Source organism: Nyctereutes procyonoides, unplaced genomic scaffold, assembly GCF_905146905.1.
Source record: "Nyctereutes procyonoides isolate TBG_1078 unplaced genomic scaffold, NYPRO_anot_genome, whole genome shotgun sequence".
Lineage (NCBI taxonomy): Eukaryota > Metazoa > Chordata > Mammalia > Carnivora > Canidae > Nyctereutes > Nyctereutes procyonoides.
The window spans coordinates 5,074,896-5,093,663 of record NW_026575131.1 but is presented as its reverse complement, the minus strand read 5'-3'; the positions used below and the strand labels follow the sequence as shown (position 1 = coordinate 5,093,663).

General features: G+C 37.2%; 1 protein-coding gene across 4 annotated transcripts in view; it reads right to left on the bottom strand.

Moving 5' to 3' along the window:
* Positions 1-18,768, bottom strand: part of NR2C2 (nuclear receptor subfamily 2 group C member 2) — a 98,325-nt gene that overhangs the window by 38,566 nt on the left and 40,991 nt on the right. For all 4 annotated transcript variants that reach the window (XM_055343316.1, XM_055343315.1, XM_055343318.1 and 1 more), the window contains one exon: positions 8,464-8,574. In XM_055343316.1, the coding sequence (XP_055199291.1) occupies positions 8,464-8,574 (111 nt within the window). The remainder of the gene's footprint in view (positions 1-8,463; positions 8,575-18,768) is intronic.

Here is an 18,768-nt window from a genome sequence, read left to right as displayed (position 1 = left end):
AGGAGGGGAACTGAGTGGGAAAAATTAGGGAGACAAACTATGAGAGAACTGGAAAATGAACAAAGGGTTGCGGAAGGGGAGGTGGGCAGGGGGTCGGGGTAACTGGGTGACAGGCAATGAGGAGGGCACTTGATGGGATGAGTGCTGGGTGTTATACTATATGTTGGCAAACTGAACTTCAATAAAAACAAATGAAAAACACAAAACAAAACAGAATACAACTTAAGAAAAAATAGGAATCCTAAAGTACGTTCTTAGACCATAATGGAATTAAACTAGAAACAGTAACAGAAAAATAGTTTAAAAAATACCCACATATTTAGAAATTAAATAACACACTTCTGAATAACATATGGGTCAAAGAAGAAGTCTTAAGAAAAATTTAAAATATTCTGAACCAAATGGAGTTCAGTGCAGAGGTCTGGGCCATAGATACCTCCTTGGGAATCACTATATAAAATGACATTTAAGCCATGGGCTCAGAGAGAGTACAGAGAGGAGAGAGTGGGCCTAGACTGGAATCCTTAGGAACTTCAAGATTTGGCAGTCTGGCAGAGAAGGTGCAGCAAAGGACTACAGCCAATACTATAAAAATGAGTCCAGAATTATTTTTTATTTTATATATCCCCTATTTTATATATTTCCTAATTTTAGAAATTATTTCCTGTGAGCTTTCCACATATTAATCCTCCTATTAAACAGAAACTTAGCTGATTGACTGATCTTGGATATTTCAGAGCAGTGGTTCTAGAAAAGTCTAATATTTTAATATATGTATTTATAATCGGATCACAAAATACATTTAATGTAAAAGATAATCATAATAAAATTAGGCAATTTTCAAAAAGCCTATTGGCTGAAATGTAAAGGGGTAGAGTTATGGTAAAAGATGGGGAAAAAAGTACTTTCTTATTTATGATTATATAAAATTTAAGCATCAGCTTGATACTCAAAAAGATTAAACAGTATATACAGCATAATATATAGGTGGGTGTGTAGGGAAATGGGCACCCTCATATTGGGCTGGTGGGACTATAAGTTGGAACAACCTCTTTGGAAGGCAGCCTGGCAATGACTGTCAAAATTACACACAGAGGGCAGCCCGGGTGTCTCGGGGGTTTAGCGCCGCCTTCAGCCCAGGGTGTGATCCTGGAGACCCGGGGTCGAGTCCCACGTCAGGCTTCCTGCATGGAGTCTGCTTCTCCCTCTGCCTGCGTCTCTGCCTCCCTCTCTCTGTGTCTCTCATGAATAAATAAAAATTAAATCTTAAAAAACAAACAACAGAAACAAAATTACACACAGACACTCAGCTAACATTATACTCAAAGGTGAAAAGCTGAAAGTTTTTCCTCTAATATCAGGAATAGGACAAGAATGGTTACTCTTGCTGCTTTTATTCAAGAGTACTGGAAGTTCTAGCGAGTGCAGTTAGGCAAGAAAAATAAGCATCCAAACTAAAGGAAGAAGTAAAACTGTCACTATTTGCAGATGCCATGATATTATGCATAGAAAACTGTAAAGACAATGGGCACCTGGGTGGCTCAGTCAGTTAAGTGTCTGACTCGATCTCAGCTCGGGTCTTGATCTCCAGGTTGTGAGTTCAAGCCCAACATGGAGCCAAGGAAAGAAAGAAAGAGAAGAGAAGCCTAAATACTCCACCAAAAACCTGTTAGAACTAATAAGTGAACCTGGCAAAGTTGCAGGATACAAAATCAACATACAAAAATCTGGTGTGTTCCTATAAACTAATAACAGGCTATCACAAAGAGAAATTAGGAAAACAATCTCATTTACAATTGCATCAAAAAGAATAAAATACCTAGGAATAAATTTAACCATGAAGGTAAAAGACCTGCACACTGAAAATGCTAAGACATTAATAAAAAAAAGGAAGAAAACACAAATAGAAAAATATTCTGCGCTCATATATTGGAAAAATGTCTACACTACCCAAGGCAATCTACAGATTTAATGCAATTCCTATCAAAATTCCAATAGCATTTTCACAGAAATAGAACAAAGCAATCCTAAAATTTGCATGGAACCACAAAAGACCAATAGCCAAAACAACCTTGAGAAAAAAAGAACAAGGCTGGAAGTATGTTACTTGATTTCAAACTATTTTATAAAGCTATAGTAACCAAGATAGTATGGTACTGGCATAAAAACAGACACATTAAATGAATGGCACAAAAGAAAAAGCCCAGAAATAAACCTACATATATATGGTCAATTAATTTATGACAAAGGAGCTGAGAATATACCATGGGGAAAGGACAGTCTCTTCAATAAAAGAATGATACTGGGAAAACTGGATAGCCACATGCAGAAGAATGAAATGGAACCAGTATTTTACACCTTACACAAAGACCAACTCAAAATCAAGGGAAGCCTTGGGGTGCCTGGGTGTTCAGTCGGTTAAGTATCTGACTCTTGATTTCAGCTCAGGTCATAATCTCAGGGTCATGAGATTGAGCCCCACACTGGGCTCCACACTAAGCAGTTTGCTTGGCATTCACTCTCTTCTTCCTCTGCCCTGTGCCAACTCCCATTTTCTCTCTTGCTCAAATAAATAAAATCTAAAAATAAAAAAAATAAAAGGAAGACTTGATTGTAACATCTGAGACCATAAAATTTCTAGAAGAAAACATAAAAAGATGGTAAATTCAACATCAGTTTTGGTGATGATTTTTTGTATTTGACATTAAAGCAAAAATAAACAACTGAAACTATATGAAATTAAAATGCTTCTGCACAGCAAAGGACACCATCAAAATGAAAAGACATACTGAATGGGAGAAAATACCTGTAAATTATATATCTGTTAAGGGGTTAATAACCAAAGTATATTAAAACTCAAAACACTTCAACAGCAAAAAACAAACTGATTAAAAAATGGGCAGAGGATCTGAATAGGTATTTTCCAAAAGAAGACAGAAGGTTGGCCAACAGGTACTGAAAAGTTCCTCAACATTACTTTTTTTTCTCCTCAACATTACTAATGATCGGAGAGATGCGAACTGAAACCACATGAAATATCACCTCACACCTGTCAGAATGGCTAGTATCAAATAAAAAAGGAGCAATAACAAGTGTTGACAAGGATGTGGAGAAAAAGGAGCCCTCACACACAAACTGGAAGGAATGTAAATTGGTGCAGCCATTACAGAAAACAGTGGCCATAATTTAAAAAAAAATTAAAAACAGAATTATCAGATAATCCAGCAATTCTAATTTCGGGTATCTATCCAAGGAAAACGAAAACACTAACTCAAAAAGATGTATGCATCTCAATGTTCACTGCAGCATATCCAATAGCCAACATATGGAAATAACCTATCGATGGATGAATGGATAAAGAAAATGTAGTATGTATGTATGTATTTATGTGTGTATTTATTTTTATACAATTGAGTATTATACAGCCACAAAAAAGAATATAATTTTGCCACTTGCAACAATATGAACAGACCTTAAGAATAGTATGCTAAGTGAAGTAAGTCAGGCAAAGAAGACAAAGACAAATATTATATGATCTCACTTATAGTGGTATCTTTAAAAAAAAAAAAGAGCTCATAGATAACAGAGCACAGATTGGCGGCTCCTAGAAGTGGGGAAGTTGGCAGGGGGTGGGGAGGGTGAAGGGGCAAAATGGGCAAAGGAGGTCAAAAGGTACATATTTCCAGTTATAAAATAAATGTCATGGGGATGAAATATACAGCACGGTGACTATAATTAATAATATTGTGTTGCATACTTGAAAGTTCCAAGTTGGGCAGCCCGGGTGGCTCAGCGGTTTAGCGCCGCCTTCAGCCCAGGGCCTGATCCTGGAGTCCCACGTTGGGCTCCCTGCATGGAGCCTGCTTCTCCCTCTGCCTGTGTCTCTGCCTCTCTCTCTCTCTCTGTGTGTCTCTCATGAATAAATAAATAAAATCTTAAGAAAGAAAGAAAGAAAGAAAGAAAGAAAGAAAGAAAGAAAGAAAGAAAGAAAGAAAGAAAGAAAGAAAGAAAAGAAAGTTCCAAGTTTTTAGTATAAGAAAAAAAAATTTCTAACAATGTATGGGTATGGATGGTAACCAGATTTACTGTGGTGATCATTTCATAATATATACAAATACCAAATCATTATGTTGTATACCTAAAGCTATTATGATGTGATAGGTCAATTACACCTCAATAAAAAACTTAAACATGGATACACCCTTTCTCCTAGTAGTCCTAGTTTTAGGAATTGATCCTACAGATGTGCTATATTAGACAGGTAAAAAAGGTTATTCACTGCAGCATCCACAGGATATCAAAATTGCCACTGAAGAGAAAGGGGAGCTATTTTTACCATATGGAACTACCTCTAAAAGATGTTAAGACAAAAGAGTGTATAGAAGAGTCTAGACAGAATGTCTACATGCATGAAAAATATGCTGTACATATTTATGCGTGTGCTTTTAGTGTATATGTATAGTCTATCTCTGAAAAAACAAATAAGCAATATGGTAATAGTGGTTACCTCCTGGAAGAGACCTGGGTGATGCAGGGAAAAGGAGGGAGGGAGATGTATTGTTTACCCTACCTGTTTGGTGTGGTGTAATTTTGTTACAGCAATGAGTACCTGAGAGAGGCCAGAATATTGCAGTGAGAAAGAAAACGTCAGATGGTTGTGGACATGGAAAGGACAGAGAACAAACTGGCATTCAAGAAGAGATGTGCAGGAATAAAGAGCTGATAGAAGAGGGAAATAGGTAAGAAGGTACTTTAAGAGCCCAAGTAAAGATTTCAAACTCTTAAACAATATATAACAGAAGTCCTTCCTAGTAAAATGTGAAACCTCAATATATAAAGTACACCAAAGAATTATTTTATCATATATTTTATATAAGCTCAAATTCAAACATTTCCGTAGGTCAAACACTGAATACAATGATGCTCTTAAAACAAACTTGGGCAGCCGGGTGGCTCAGCGGTTTAGCACCACAATCAGCCCAGGATGTGATCCTGGAGACCCGGAATGGAGTCCCACATCGGGCTCCCTGCATGGAGCCTGCTTCTCCCTCTGCCTGTGTCTCTGCCTCTCTCTCTCTCTGTCTCTCATGAATAAATAAACAAAATCTTAAAACACAAAACAAAACATGAACTTGAAGTGGGGAATATAGAGAAATATTTCAAAAACCTTAAAATACACAAAAATGGCAAGAGAAGCTTTATACCAAGGTCTGCCACCAAAAATGAACATGGCAGCACAAGTGAGCATGCCAGATGATCTCCAGTATGTCAAATTTGGTTTATGACATGTTCAAGTGTGTTTTTCTTTTCATCTACTTTGATTGCTTTAAAAGCTCAACTAAAAAATATATATTTGAACCTAATGTTTATGTCATGTGGGAAGCAATAAAGACAAAATTTGCAAACACTGCATTCTGATGAAAATCTATGAGATTTATTGAGAAGCTACCTTGTGATTGGATGGGTCTGATTAAGCCTCATTCTCAGACAAGTGGGTTCTCTCCTATGGCTCTTCTCACCTCCCTATCTCTTCCATAGCCCCCACCCTAGTCCTCTGTTATCTCCAAAACATGGCTCTAAATGCTAGCCACAGGCTACTCCTCCCACTCTGAGGACTGCCACCCTTCCTGCTTGGCCCCAAAGCCCCTTTGCAGCTATTAGGATGACAAGATACTGATAGATACATGTCTATGTTCTAGATCACCTTCTGCTGGCCTGCATAAATAGATATATTGGTCTTGTGCTGTCACCTTATTATCATTATTAAAAACAGTAACATAAATCTTGCTGTGGGAGAAAACAGCTATAAAGGACTTAACTGTGACAACTGATGACAGTTTAGAATATGAACTATGGATTAGATAATATCATGTTTAAATATTAAATTCCCTGATTTTTTTTTTAAATTCCCTGATTTTGATAACTATAGATTGTCATTATGTAAGAAAATGTCATTGTTCTTAGAAAATACATACTGAAACATTTAGGGCAAAGAGGTGCGATATCTATTCTCAAATGATTCAGAAAACATGTATGTATATTCACTCAGAATGTTAACAAACAACAGTGACTCTGGGTATATATACAGGATTTCCCAGTACTATTTTCTGTAAGTCTGAAATTACATAAAAATAAAACTTAGCATTTAATCCTTTTAAAGTCCTATTAGATAGGTACTATTATTGTCATTTTATAGCCATAGAGGTTACAGAAACTTTCTCCAGAGTCACATAGCTGAGTGGAGACAAGATTTGATCCCAAGTCTGTTCCATTCAGAGCTAAAGCTCCTCAATGTCACCTAGCCCTATCACCCTTACTGTATCTTTCCCTCCCAGCTTTATCACAGAAGCCACCATTGAGGTTCTAAGCACTGTTATTCATGAAAACACAGCACCTATTCTCTCTCTAGGCCTCAGGGTATTGGAGATCCATCACTGAAGTCAGGGCTAGAAATGAAAACTTCATTGAAGCCATCACCACCAACATCAAGAATCAAGGAATCATTCTATAACCTTAACTTTCCTTTAAAACAAAACAAAACACCAAACCTTGAAATACAGTTCAGTTGCACTTAGGGTATGTCCAATTTTATTGAGAGTTCATAATGTAAAGATTTCAACTATATTCACTGCACATAAAACTCTTGCCAAAAGGTTATCTTCCCCAGAAAGACTAAAAGCTCAACACCAAACATCTATTCTACAAGACTTTTCTGTTCAAGGGACCTTACCGCGATCCAGCTGGACAGCAGTGTCACCATGGGCCAAACACCAGCACGTGGGAATAGCCCCACTTTAAGAATGGTATACTATGGCAGCCCGGGTGGCTCAGTGGTTTAGCACCACCTTTGGCCCAGGGTGTGATCCTGGGGACCTGGGATCGAGTCCCGTGTCGGGCTCCCTGCATGGAGCCTGCTTCTCCCTCTGCCTGTGTCTCTGCCTCTCTCTCTCTCATTCTCTCTCTCTCTCTCTGTGTGTGTCTCTCATGAATAAATAAATAAAATCTTAAAAAAAAAAAAAGAAATGGAATACTAAAGTGGCCCTTTAGGAAAAGAGAGATTCTTCTCATACCAATATGGGGGTAATGTGCACTACTCTTGATACTTACTCTAGCTAACTGACAGTTTCCTGGGAACTTTCTATGTTCTCATCTGCCCTCAGATGTTGTGAGGCCATGGTTAAATGCAGTTAGCTCCTTTTCCAGAGTGGGGAGAGTTATATAGGCAGAATCCTAACATTTACCACACAAAACTATAAAGGACCTACTTTCAAGTCATAATGAACAAATAAGAACAAAATTAAAGAGAATAAATAATTTAGCTATAAAGTTCCTAATTCTGAGGAATAATTCTGAATTTCCAAACACTCAAGATATGTGTTTCCTACTGAAGTTAAAATGACTTACATGAGCTTCAGTATTTATGATAAATTAGTATGCAATACAGACATAATGAGAAAATAATCTTTAACTTCTTTATAATTTTACTTATTAGAACTCTTCTATGCTTAGTTTATAATAGGTAGTCCATAAAAATCACTTTTAAGAGTGGGTAAATGTTACAGAAATTATCTAGTTGTGATATCATACTGTTCACTTGCACTGAGCTTGGAATCAACTATGTATGAAGCCATTCACTCAAATTACCTATCCTCCCTGGAATTCTCTCAAACTCATGTTATGTTAACTAATTGTTTTTTTCTGCCACTCATTGTTTTTTTTTTTTCTTTTTTTCACTCCTTTTTTTTTTGTTTGGACTTTTGATTCAGCTTGTTAAGGTAACTTTGAATCTTTAATCTGTGTGTCATCAACATACTATCCCTTCCTCTCAGTGTGTTGATCATTATTTCAATACACCTATCTTCTCTTTGTTCAATGGGCCAGAGGCAGGGTCAGAGCTCTGGGGAAGACTGGACTTATATAAGTGAATATCAATTAGTTAACAAAAATACTAGCAATAAACGCTACTGTATACAGATAATTAGTACATACTAAACATCAGTATGTGCCAATCACTATTCTAAGCACTTTACAAGCAATATTCCATTGATTTCTCACAATAACCTAATGAGGTTTAAATACATTTTCTAAATGGAAAAAAGGGAGGCACTGAAAAGGTAATTTTCAAGGTCAAAATACTAAAAAGTAGGGTGCTGACTTCAAATGGAGGCTCATCCACTTAACTACTAGGACATGTAGCTTCTCAATTTGGAAGCATGTAAGTAATTAAACGTTACTTTGATCCTAATAGTTTCAAACAACAGTTTAGACTTTTGTATTAAAAGTTAGTTCAATCAATGTAAGCTTTTTTCTTTTTTAAAGAATCAAGGGGGTTGTACTGTACTTGATGCCCAAGAAGCACAACTCCATAGTGAGATTCCGAGGCAGATTTGTTCTGGAAAGGATTCAGAAGGCAGGACTGCCTTTGGGCAGGAGGCTGGAACCATGTGGGATTGGTGCAGATACCTGAATTCGCTGAGGTGAAGCTACCGCAGAGTCGGTGGAAATTATCTGGATGCGCGGGGAGGGGCTGGTCATCCCTGGAGATTCCGGCCGAGAGGTCTGTGTCCGTGGTACCTGTGGGCGAGAAGTGGGCTGGATCATAGGGGGCTCAGAAAAATGCCAAGTGGTGGCTAAGGACCATGCCTCTTGCTTTCACCGCGGCTTTGAGTAATAAACTTGAGTAGTTCTGGTGTTTGGATCCAGAATGACAAAGAACTAATGAGATATTGCCACAGGATGGCTATAAGAAAATATAATCCTAAAAGAACAATTTCTAATGTTGAAAATGCAAAAACAAACTCTCCCAATAAAACAAAAAAATTCCCCAAAAAACACAGATTTTTCAGATCTGCTCTATACAACTTTAATAAAATAGCTACTACAGTCAACTTTTTAGAAATGATCTTTGAATGCTTTCACTGTCTCCAAAACCAGCTGTGAAACACTCCTCTAAGATGATAGTTTCCAGAAGAAAGGCTCTTAAACACCACCAAGGATGGCAAAAACAATCAGCGCTACACCGAAAAACTACTTGTGAAAGAATCCTGTAACCTCCCGCCCCCCCCCCCCCAGTCCCACTGGGATGGGACTGGGAGAAACCCATCTATTATACAAAGGTCTAGAACTTAGGTATACCTACCAAAGGCAAGGTTCAAGGTTCTGAGTGGTCACCTAGGCATCTGAAGTGAGCAGATACTATTTTTCCTCAAATAAAAAGTATAACCTGGGGCGCCTGGGTGGCCAACCAGTTAAGCAAATGACTCTTGATTTTGGCTCTGGTCATGATGGTAAGACAGAGCCCCCGGTCGGACTCCACGTTGAGGATGGAACCTGCTTAAGATTCTCAAGATTCTCCCTCTCCTTCTGCCCCTCCCCTGCTTGCACATGCTCACTCACTCTTAAAAAAAAAAGAAATAAGAAAACTACAGACCAATATTTTTATGAATATAGATGTAACAATCCTACATTAGCAAACTGAATCCAGAGGCATATAAAAAATTATACACCATGAAGGTGTCTGGGAGGCTCCCGTTGATTAAGTGTCCATCCACTTTCAGCTTGGGTCATGATCTTGGGGTCCCTGGATTGAGCCCCCTGTTGGCCTCCCTGCTCAGTGGGGAGTCTGCTTCTCTCTCTGCCCCTCCCCCTGCTCATGTGCGTGCTAAGTAAAATCCTAAAAAAAAAATTCTACATCATGACTATATGGGATTGACCTCAGAAATACAAGGTTGGCCCACCACATGTATATACACTATATTAACAGAGGATAAAAGCCTCAACATCTCAACTGCCACAGAAAAACCACTGGACAAAAATCCAATACTACTTCATAATAAAACCATTCAACTAACTAGAAACAGAAAATAAGTTCTCAATCTGATAAAGAGTACCTATAAAAATACTCACAGTTAACACAATACTTAATGGTAAAAGACTGGTAGCTTTCTTTAAAAAAAAAAAAAAAAAGATTATTTGAGAGAGAGCATGCACAAGAGTCGGGCGGGGGGGGGGGAGTGGGAGGCTGGCAGAGGGGCAGAGGGAGAGAATCGAGTAGGTTCCACACCCAGCACAGAACCCTCATGGGGCTCAATCTTATGACCTCAAGATCATGACCTGAACCGAAACCAAGAGTTAGTTACTTAACCAATTGAGCCACCCCAAGCACCCTATTACTGAAAGCTTTCTTCCTAAAATCAGGAACCAAAGATGCCTGCTTTTGCCATATGTACTCGACATTGTATTGGAGCTTCTAGCCAGGGCAATTAGGGAAGAAAACGAAAGAAAAGCATCCAGATTTGGAAAGGAAGAGAAATACCTCTATTCATAGATGATATGATCATGACATGACATGATCATACAGAAAATCCTAAAAACTCCAAAAAAACTATTAGAGCTAATACATGAGTCCCAAAGTTGGAAGATACAAGATCAACACATAAAAATCAACTGTATTTCTATTCATCAGCAAAAAACAACCAGAAAATGAAGTTAAGGAAATAATTTCACTTACCATAGCATCAAAAATAGGAATAAATACCTCAAAAGGGTAAGACTTATACACTGGAAACTATGTAACATCATTGAAAGAACTAAATAAATGTAAAGATGTCTGTGTTCATGGATCAGAAGATTAATACTGTTAAGTTCGCAAAACTACCCAAGTTGATCTATATAGATTTAGCTTAATTGCTATCAAAATTCCACCTGCCTTTTTATTGCATAAATTGACAAGCTGATGCTAAAATTCATATGAAAATCCAAGGGATCCAGAATAGCCAAAACAACATTTAACTGTTTTGAGTTGGAGGACTCACAGTTCCTGATATCAAAACTTATTACAAAGCTACAGTAACCAAAACAGCATGGCACTGTCATAAAAACAGATTATTTAGACCAATAAAATAGAAAAAGAGCCCAGAAAAAAATTGACATATACGGTCAAACGATTTTCCACAAAAGTGCCACGACAATTCAATGGGGAAAAGAGAGTCTTCAACAAATGGTGATGAAGCAACTGAATACAACACATATAAGAATGAAACTAGACCCTAATACTATATAGGAAAAAATCAATTTGAGAGAACTCTGGGAAGATGGCAGAGTAGGAAGAACCAGGAATCTGTCTCCCCTACTAAACCTTTACTGTACTGGTGGACTCTGTCTGACATAACTATTTTGGGACTTGGGAGTCTACTGGATATTGAAGACTTGCAACTTCAGGAGAAGGTTTGAACAATAAACTGTAGTTAATTTCTGTCAATTTCAGCTCTTAGCAGGGTAGCAGCAGCCCATCCTCCATTTCTGCTCTGAAATTAGCAACTGTGCATATGTTCCTGAAATAGCTTGACACAACTTGTGGCAGCCTACATGGGCAAAAAGGACCCTTGTCCTCCAAATATTGGGATGTGTGCTCCAGTCGCTGATTGCTACTTCTGATCGCAGAGGGACAAATAAAGAGGGGGCAGCCACTGTTGCGGTTCATCCCCCTATTGTTGCAAGCCCGTCCAACTCTAGCTTAAGTGATTTCCAAGGCTGGATTATTTCTTCCCAAACCAATTTTCTTTCCTCTTTTGGGATTTCAACCATTAAAGACAAGGACATTCAAAAGCAAATGCATATACAGGGAAAATTAGAAAGTGGTTGTAACATACCCAGGCAAATGTACAGGTCTGAGAAAAGACCTTAGAAGACCTTAAGCTTATACATCAGGATGATCCTTGGTACCCACACAGCCTACAATATTAAAAACAAACAAACAAACACACATCCTATATGAAAATCCTGCAATCCTAGGAAGAGGGGAGATTGATTTCCAGAGTTACCACATCATTGGATTCAAATGGGCAAAAACTGTACCCAGTTCTTACAACAACAAAATCACAAGGTATACAAAGAAACAGGAAGGTTAAAAAAAAAAAAAAGAAAAGAAAAGAAAGAAAGAAACAAAAAGAAACAGGAAGGTATGAGCCATTCAAAAGAAAATAAATCAACACAAATGATTCCTTAAAAAGATCTGATGTCAGGTCTACTGGACAAAGACTTTACAACAACTTTCTAAAAGTTACTCAAAGAACTAAAGGAAGATGTGGCTGAAGTCAGAACCAATGAAGAGATGAAAAAACCTAAATGAAAACTAGAAAAATTCTGTAAAAAGTACAATAATCACAGCACCTGGGTGGCTCAGTGGTTGAGCATCTGCCTTTGGCTCCGGTCATGATCCTGGGGTCCCAGGATAGAGTCTTGCATCAGGTTCTCTGCAGGGAGCCTGCTTCTCCCTCTGCCTGTGTCTCTGCCTCTCTCTCTGTCTCATGAATAAATAAATAAAATCTTAAAAAAAAAAAAGCACAATAACCAAAATGAAAAATTCATGAATGGGATTCAAAATCTGATTTGAGGAAGCAGAAGAATAAAAAACCTTGAAGACAGAACAATGGAAATTAGAATTTGAAAAACAAAACAACAACAAAAACATTGAAGAAATGTGACCAGAGTGTTAAGGGGCCTATGGCACATCAACAAATAGACCAACATATGCACCGTGGGCGTCCATAAGGAGCAGAGAGAGAGAGAGAGGCGGGGAGAATACCTGAAGAAATAATGGCCAAAACCGCTCCAAATCTGAAGAAAGACATGAATATAAATACCTGAGAAGCTCAATGAACTCTAAGTAAGAGGAACTCAAAGACAAACTTTCAAAAGACAGAATCTTGAAAGCAGCAAGAGAGAAACTAATTCTCACATACACGGGAACCTCAATTATATTACTTGCAGATTTCTCATCAGAAACTCCAGAAGACAGTCAGTTGATATATTCAAAGTGCTCAAAAGGGGGAGGGGGACCTGTCAACCAAGAATCTTACACCTGACCAAACTGTACTTCACAAGTGAGGAAGAAATTAAGACATTTCCAAATAAACAAAAACATAATCACTAGACCGACCCTACAAGAAATACTGAAGGGAGGAGTTCTGCACAGTGAAATGAAAGATCACTAGACAGTAATCTGAAGCTAACCAGAGAAATAAAGATTTCACTAAAGGTAGATACCTGGGTAATTACAAAAGTTAGTATTATTGTAACAATGGTTGGTAATGTACTTTTTGTTTCCTACATGACTTAAGAGACAAACATTTAAAGAAAAAAACCTATTAATGTAAAAGCAAGTACTATTGTAAGTTTGGTTGGAAACTCCAAATCGAAAGAAAGAAAGAAAGAAAGAAAGAAAGAAAGAAAGAAAGAAAGAAAGAAAGAAAGTCCAAGTCTTGCTTTCCACATAATTTAGAAAACCGATGCATTTAAAAGAATTATTAGCTTAGATCTTGAGGCACACAATGTATAAAGATGTAATTTTGTGACATCAACAACTAAAAGGGATAAGAACAGAGCTTAAAGAAGGGAAATTTTTGTATGTCACTGAAGTTTAGCTGATATAAATTCAAACTAGAATAACTTCAGGATGTTAAATATAATCACCATAGTAACCACAAAGAAAATAGCTATAAAACATATACAAATGGAAATGAGAAACAATTTTAAACATTTCAAAAAATGATTTAAAGAATTTCAAAAAAATCAACACAAAAGAAAACAGGAATATAAGAAATGAGGGACAGAAAAACCCTATAAGGGATATTAAAAAAAAAAACGCAAAATGATAGAAGTTCCTCCTTTAACAGCAATTTTTTAAATGCAAATACATTAAACTTTCCATTCAAAAAAGAGATTGGCAGAATGTATAGAAACTCATGTTTCTTTCTCTTTTTATTTTTCCAAGATTTTATTTAAGCAAGCACAAGCACCCATGGTGGAGGTGGGGGGGCATGGACAGAGGGAGAGGGAGAAGCAGACTCCCCTCTGAGCAGGGAGTCTGACACTGGGCTTGATCCTAGAAACATGACCTGAGCCAAAGGCACTTAACCAAATGAGCTACACAGGCACCCCATACAAGAGACTCATTTTAGAAAGAAAGACCAAATAGATTGAAAATGAAAGGAAGGAAAAAGATATTCTACACAAATAGTAACCAAGAGAGTACAGGTGGCTGTACTACTATCAAACAATTTAGAACAAATTTTAAAAGATTACAAGAGGCAAAGGACACAACATATTAACAAAAGGTTCAATACAGCAAAAACATATAACAATTACATTTACACATCTAATAACAGACTACAAAAATATGTGAAGCAAAGACTGACAGTTTTAGGGAGAAACACTTCTGCTGTTTAGTTGGAGACTTCAACATCCGAATCTCAATAATGGACAGAATAGGTAAGGATACAGAGAACTTACAGAACACAGTAAACCAACCATATCTAACACACTATATAGAACAGTCTACCCAGAAACAAAAATATTCAGAAAAATCTCTCAGGTGCACATGGGACAGTCTCTAGGACAGACGTGTGAGGCCATAAATTAGGCTTCAATAGATTTTAAAGGACAGGGCAGCCCCAGTGGCGCAGCGGTTTAGCGCCGCCTGCGGCCCAGGGCGTGATCCTGGAGGCCCTGGATCGAGTCCCAGGTCAGGCTCTCTGCATGGAGTCTGCTTCTCCCTCTGCCTGTGTCTCTGCCTCTCTCTCTCTCTGTCTCTATGAATAAATAAATAAAATCTTAAAAAAAAAAAGATTTTAAAGGACAGATAACATAAAGTATCTTCTCTGACCATAGGGGAATGAAGTTAGAAATCATAGAGAGGGAACCAGCAAAGTTCCAAATATGTGGAAATTAACACACTCTGTAACTAATGAATCAAAGAGAAAATTATAAGGGAAATCTGAAAAAGCTTACAGATGGATGAAAACAAAAAACTTATAGGACAATGTGAAAGCAGTCTTATGGGGTACATTTATGAGCTATAAATGCTTTGGCTAAAAAAATAAGAAAGATCTCCAATGAACAACCTAACTTTACAACTTAATGAATTAGAAAAAGAATAAAGTGAACCCAAAATTAGGAGAGGAAATAATAAAAATTATAGCAGAGATAAAAGAAATATAGAAAAACAACAGAGAAAAATCAATTAAACCAAAAGTTGGTTCTTTGAAAAGATCAACAAAATTGACAAACCTGTAGCTAGATGGCCTGGGGGTTGGGGGGGGGGCGGCAGAGAAAAGACTGCAATTACTAAAATTAGGGGGAAAAAATCCAATTACTAAAATCAGAAGTGAAAGTGAAGATATTACTATACAGAACTATAAGGATTTTTTTTTTATGATAGTCGCACAGAGAGAGAGAGAGAGAGAGAGAGAGAGAGGCAGAGACACAGGCAGAGGGAGAAGCAGGCTCCATGCACCGGGAGCCCCGATGTGGGATTTGATCCCGGGTCTCCAGGATCGCTCCCTGGGCCAAAGGCAGGCGCCAAACCGCTGCGCCACCCAGGGATCCCCAGAACTATAAGGATTTTAAGAGAATACTATGAACAACTGTATGGTATCAAACTGAATAATCTAGACAAGTCAAAGACCTAGAAACACAAAATCTATTGTGACTAAATCATAAAGAAACAGAAAATACTAATAGTTCTATAACCATGAAGGAGATTGAATCAACTATCAAAAATATCTCCACAAAGAAAATCCCTGGACCTGATGGCTTCACTGGTAATCTCTACCTTATTCTTCACTGGTAATTTCTACCTTCTTATTCATAAGAAACAGAGAGAGGCAGAGACTCCCTGCAGGGAGCTTGATGCAGGACTCCAGGACTCAATCCCAGGATCCCAGGATCATGTCCTGAGCCAAAGGCAGATGCTCAACCACTGAGCCACCCAAGCATCCCTCTACTAAATCTTTAAAGAAAAAAATAATATTAAGCCTTCTCAAACTTTACCAAAGACTGAACAGGAACACTTCCTAACTTATTCTATGAAGCTGATACAAAGTCAGACAAAGGCACTACAGGAAAACTATAGATCAGTATCGCTTATGAACTAATGTAAAAATCCTCAACAAAACACTGGCAGACAGAATTCAGCTACATACTAAAAGAATTATACACCATGACATCAAGTGGAATTCATTCCTATAATGCAAGGATGGTTCAAAATACAAAAATCAATGTGATACACATTAATAGAATTAAGGGGGGAAAAATCACACAATCACCTCAATAGCTGGAGAAAGAAAGAGCATTTGACAAAATTCAACACCCTTTCATGATTAAAAAAAAAAAAAAAAACCCTCAACAAACTAGGAATAGAAGAAAAGTAACTCCACATAGTTGAAATCATGTATGAAAAACTCAGAGTGAATATCATATTCAGTGGTAAAAGACTCAAAGTTTTCCTCTAAGATCAGGAACAAGGCAAGGATGCCTGCTTTCACAACTTCCACTCCATCTAGTACTGGAAGTTCTAGTCAGACCAATTATGCAAGAAAAAGCATCCAAATTGGAAAGAAGTAAAATTATCTGTCTGCAAATAATGTAATCAAGGACCTCCTTCCTAAAAAGGTCTGCTAGAATAAATAAATTCAGCAAAGTAGTAGGATACTAAGTCAACACAGAAAAATCAGTAGCATTTCTATATACTATGAACAATCTGAAAAGGAAATTATTAAAAAATTTCATCATGATAGCATCAAAAAGAATCAATTACTTAGCAATTAGGTTAACCAAAGAGGTAAAAAAAGACTTCTACAATAAAAACTATAAAACACTGGGAAAAGAAATTAAAGATATAAGTAAATGGAAACATAATCTATGTTACAATATTGCTAAGATGTCAGTACTACTCAAAGTGACCTACAGATTTAATGCAATCCCTGTCAAAATCCCAATGATATTTTTTTGCAGAAACAGAAAAATCCATCCTTAAATTGATATTGAATCTTAAGGGACCCTAAAATAGCCAAAACTACCTTGAAAAAGAATAAAACTGAAGGACTTACTCTTCCTGATTTTGCTATAAAGCTAAAGTAATCAAAACAGTGTGGTATTCGTATAGACAGACATACAGGTCAAAGGAATAAAACTGAGATCCTAGAAACAAACCTGGCATATAAAAAGACTTTTGATAGGGGTGTCAAGACCATTCAGTGGGGGAAAGAACAGTCTTTCCAACAAATCGTGCTGGAAAAACTGGATACTTATATACAAAAGAATGAAGTTGCACTTTTATCTAACACCATGTACAAAAAATAACTCAAAATGGATTAAAAAATCTAATTTAAGACCTAAAATGACAATATCCAGAATATATAGAGAACTCCTAAAACTCAACATAAAAAAACCCAACCCAATTAAAATGAAAGACTTGAATAGACACTTCTCCAGAGTATAGCCAATAAGCACATGAAAAGCCACTCAACATCACTTGTCATCATTAGGAAATAAAAATCAAAAGTACATTCAAAATGCCATCTCATACACACTACTATTCAGAAAACTAGAAAATAACAAATGTTGAGGAGGATGTGAAGAAACTGCAACTCTCATACACTGCTGGCAGGAATATAGAATGATACAGCCTCTTTGGAAAATAGTCTCACCAATCCTCAAAAGTTAAACAGAGCTGCCATATGAATCAACAGTTCACTCCTAGGTATATACTCAGGAGAAAGGCAAACATATGTCCACACAGAAACTTGTATAGTGGGGCACGTGGGTGACTCAGTGGTTGAGCATCTATCTGCATTTGGTTCAGTGTGTGATCCCAGGGTCCTGGGATGAGTTCTGCATCCGGCTCCCTGCAGGGAGCCTGCTTCTGCCTCTGCCTGTGTCTCTGCCCCTCTCTCTCTCTGTCTCTCATAAATAAATAAATAAATAAATAAATAAATAAATAAATAAATAAATAAATAAATAAATAAATAAATAAATAAATAAATAAATAAATAAACCTAAAAAAAGTGGTATATCTTAAGCTATGGAGTATTATTTAGTAATAAAAAGGAATGAAGTACTGATACATGCTACAACATGGATGAAATCAGTCACTAAAAACCATATATTTCATGATTCCATTCATATAAAAATGTCCATAATAGGTAAATCCATAGGGATAGAAAGTAGATTAGTGGTTCCCAGAACTGAGGGGATGGGTGATTGGGGAAAAACTGCTAATAGGTATGGAGCTTCTTTGGGGGATGATGGTGCTGACTGTACAACCCTGTAAATGTATCAAAACCCAACTAAACTATATATATATATATATTTTTTTTAAAGTAGGCTCTATGTCCAAATTGGGGCTTGAATCATGACCCTGAGATCAAGAGTCACATGCTCTACAAACTGATCCAGCCAGGTGCCCCAAAACTATGTAATTCTAAAGGGTGAATTTCATGGTAAGTGAAACAGATCTCAAGTTTATAAAGCATTATCATGACTGATCATGACCCAGCAAGGGTGTAGTTATGAAAAAATTTTTTTCTTTCATAGCATTAATTTTACCACCAAAAAAAAATATCACATTATAAAGACAATAGAATACAATATTCTCACAGTGATGTTCAGTTTATAAAATGCTTCGTATAAATTGGTTCTCTGCTAAGATATAGCAGGATAGGATCCCTGGGTGGCGCAGCGGTTTGGCGCCTGCCTTTGGCCCAGGGCGCAATCCTGGAGACCCGGGGTTCAAATCCCACATCGGGCTCCCGGTGCATGGAGCCTGCTTTTCCCTCTGCCTATGTCTCTGCCTCTCTCTCTCTCTCTCTCTCTCATCATAAATAAATAAATAAAATTTAAAAAAAAAGATATAGCAGGATAGGCAAATCCTGCAAAAATACATCTCCCAGTATCTACGTACACATATTTGCTAGCTCTGTTTATTTG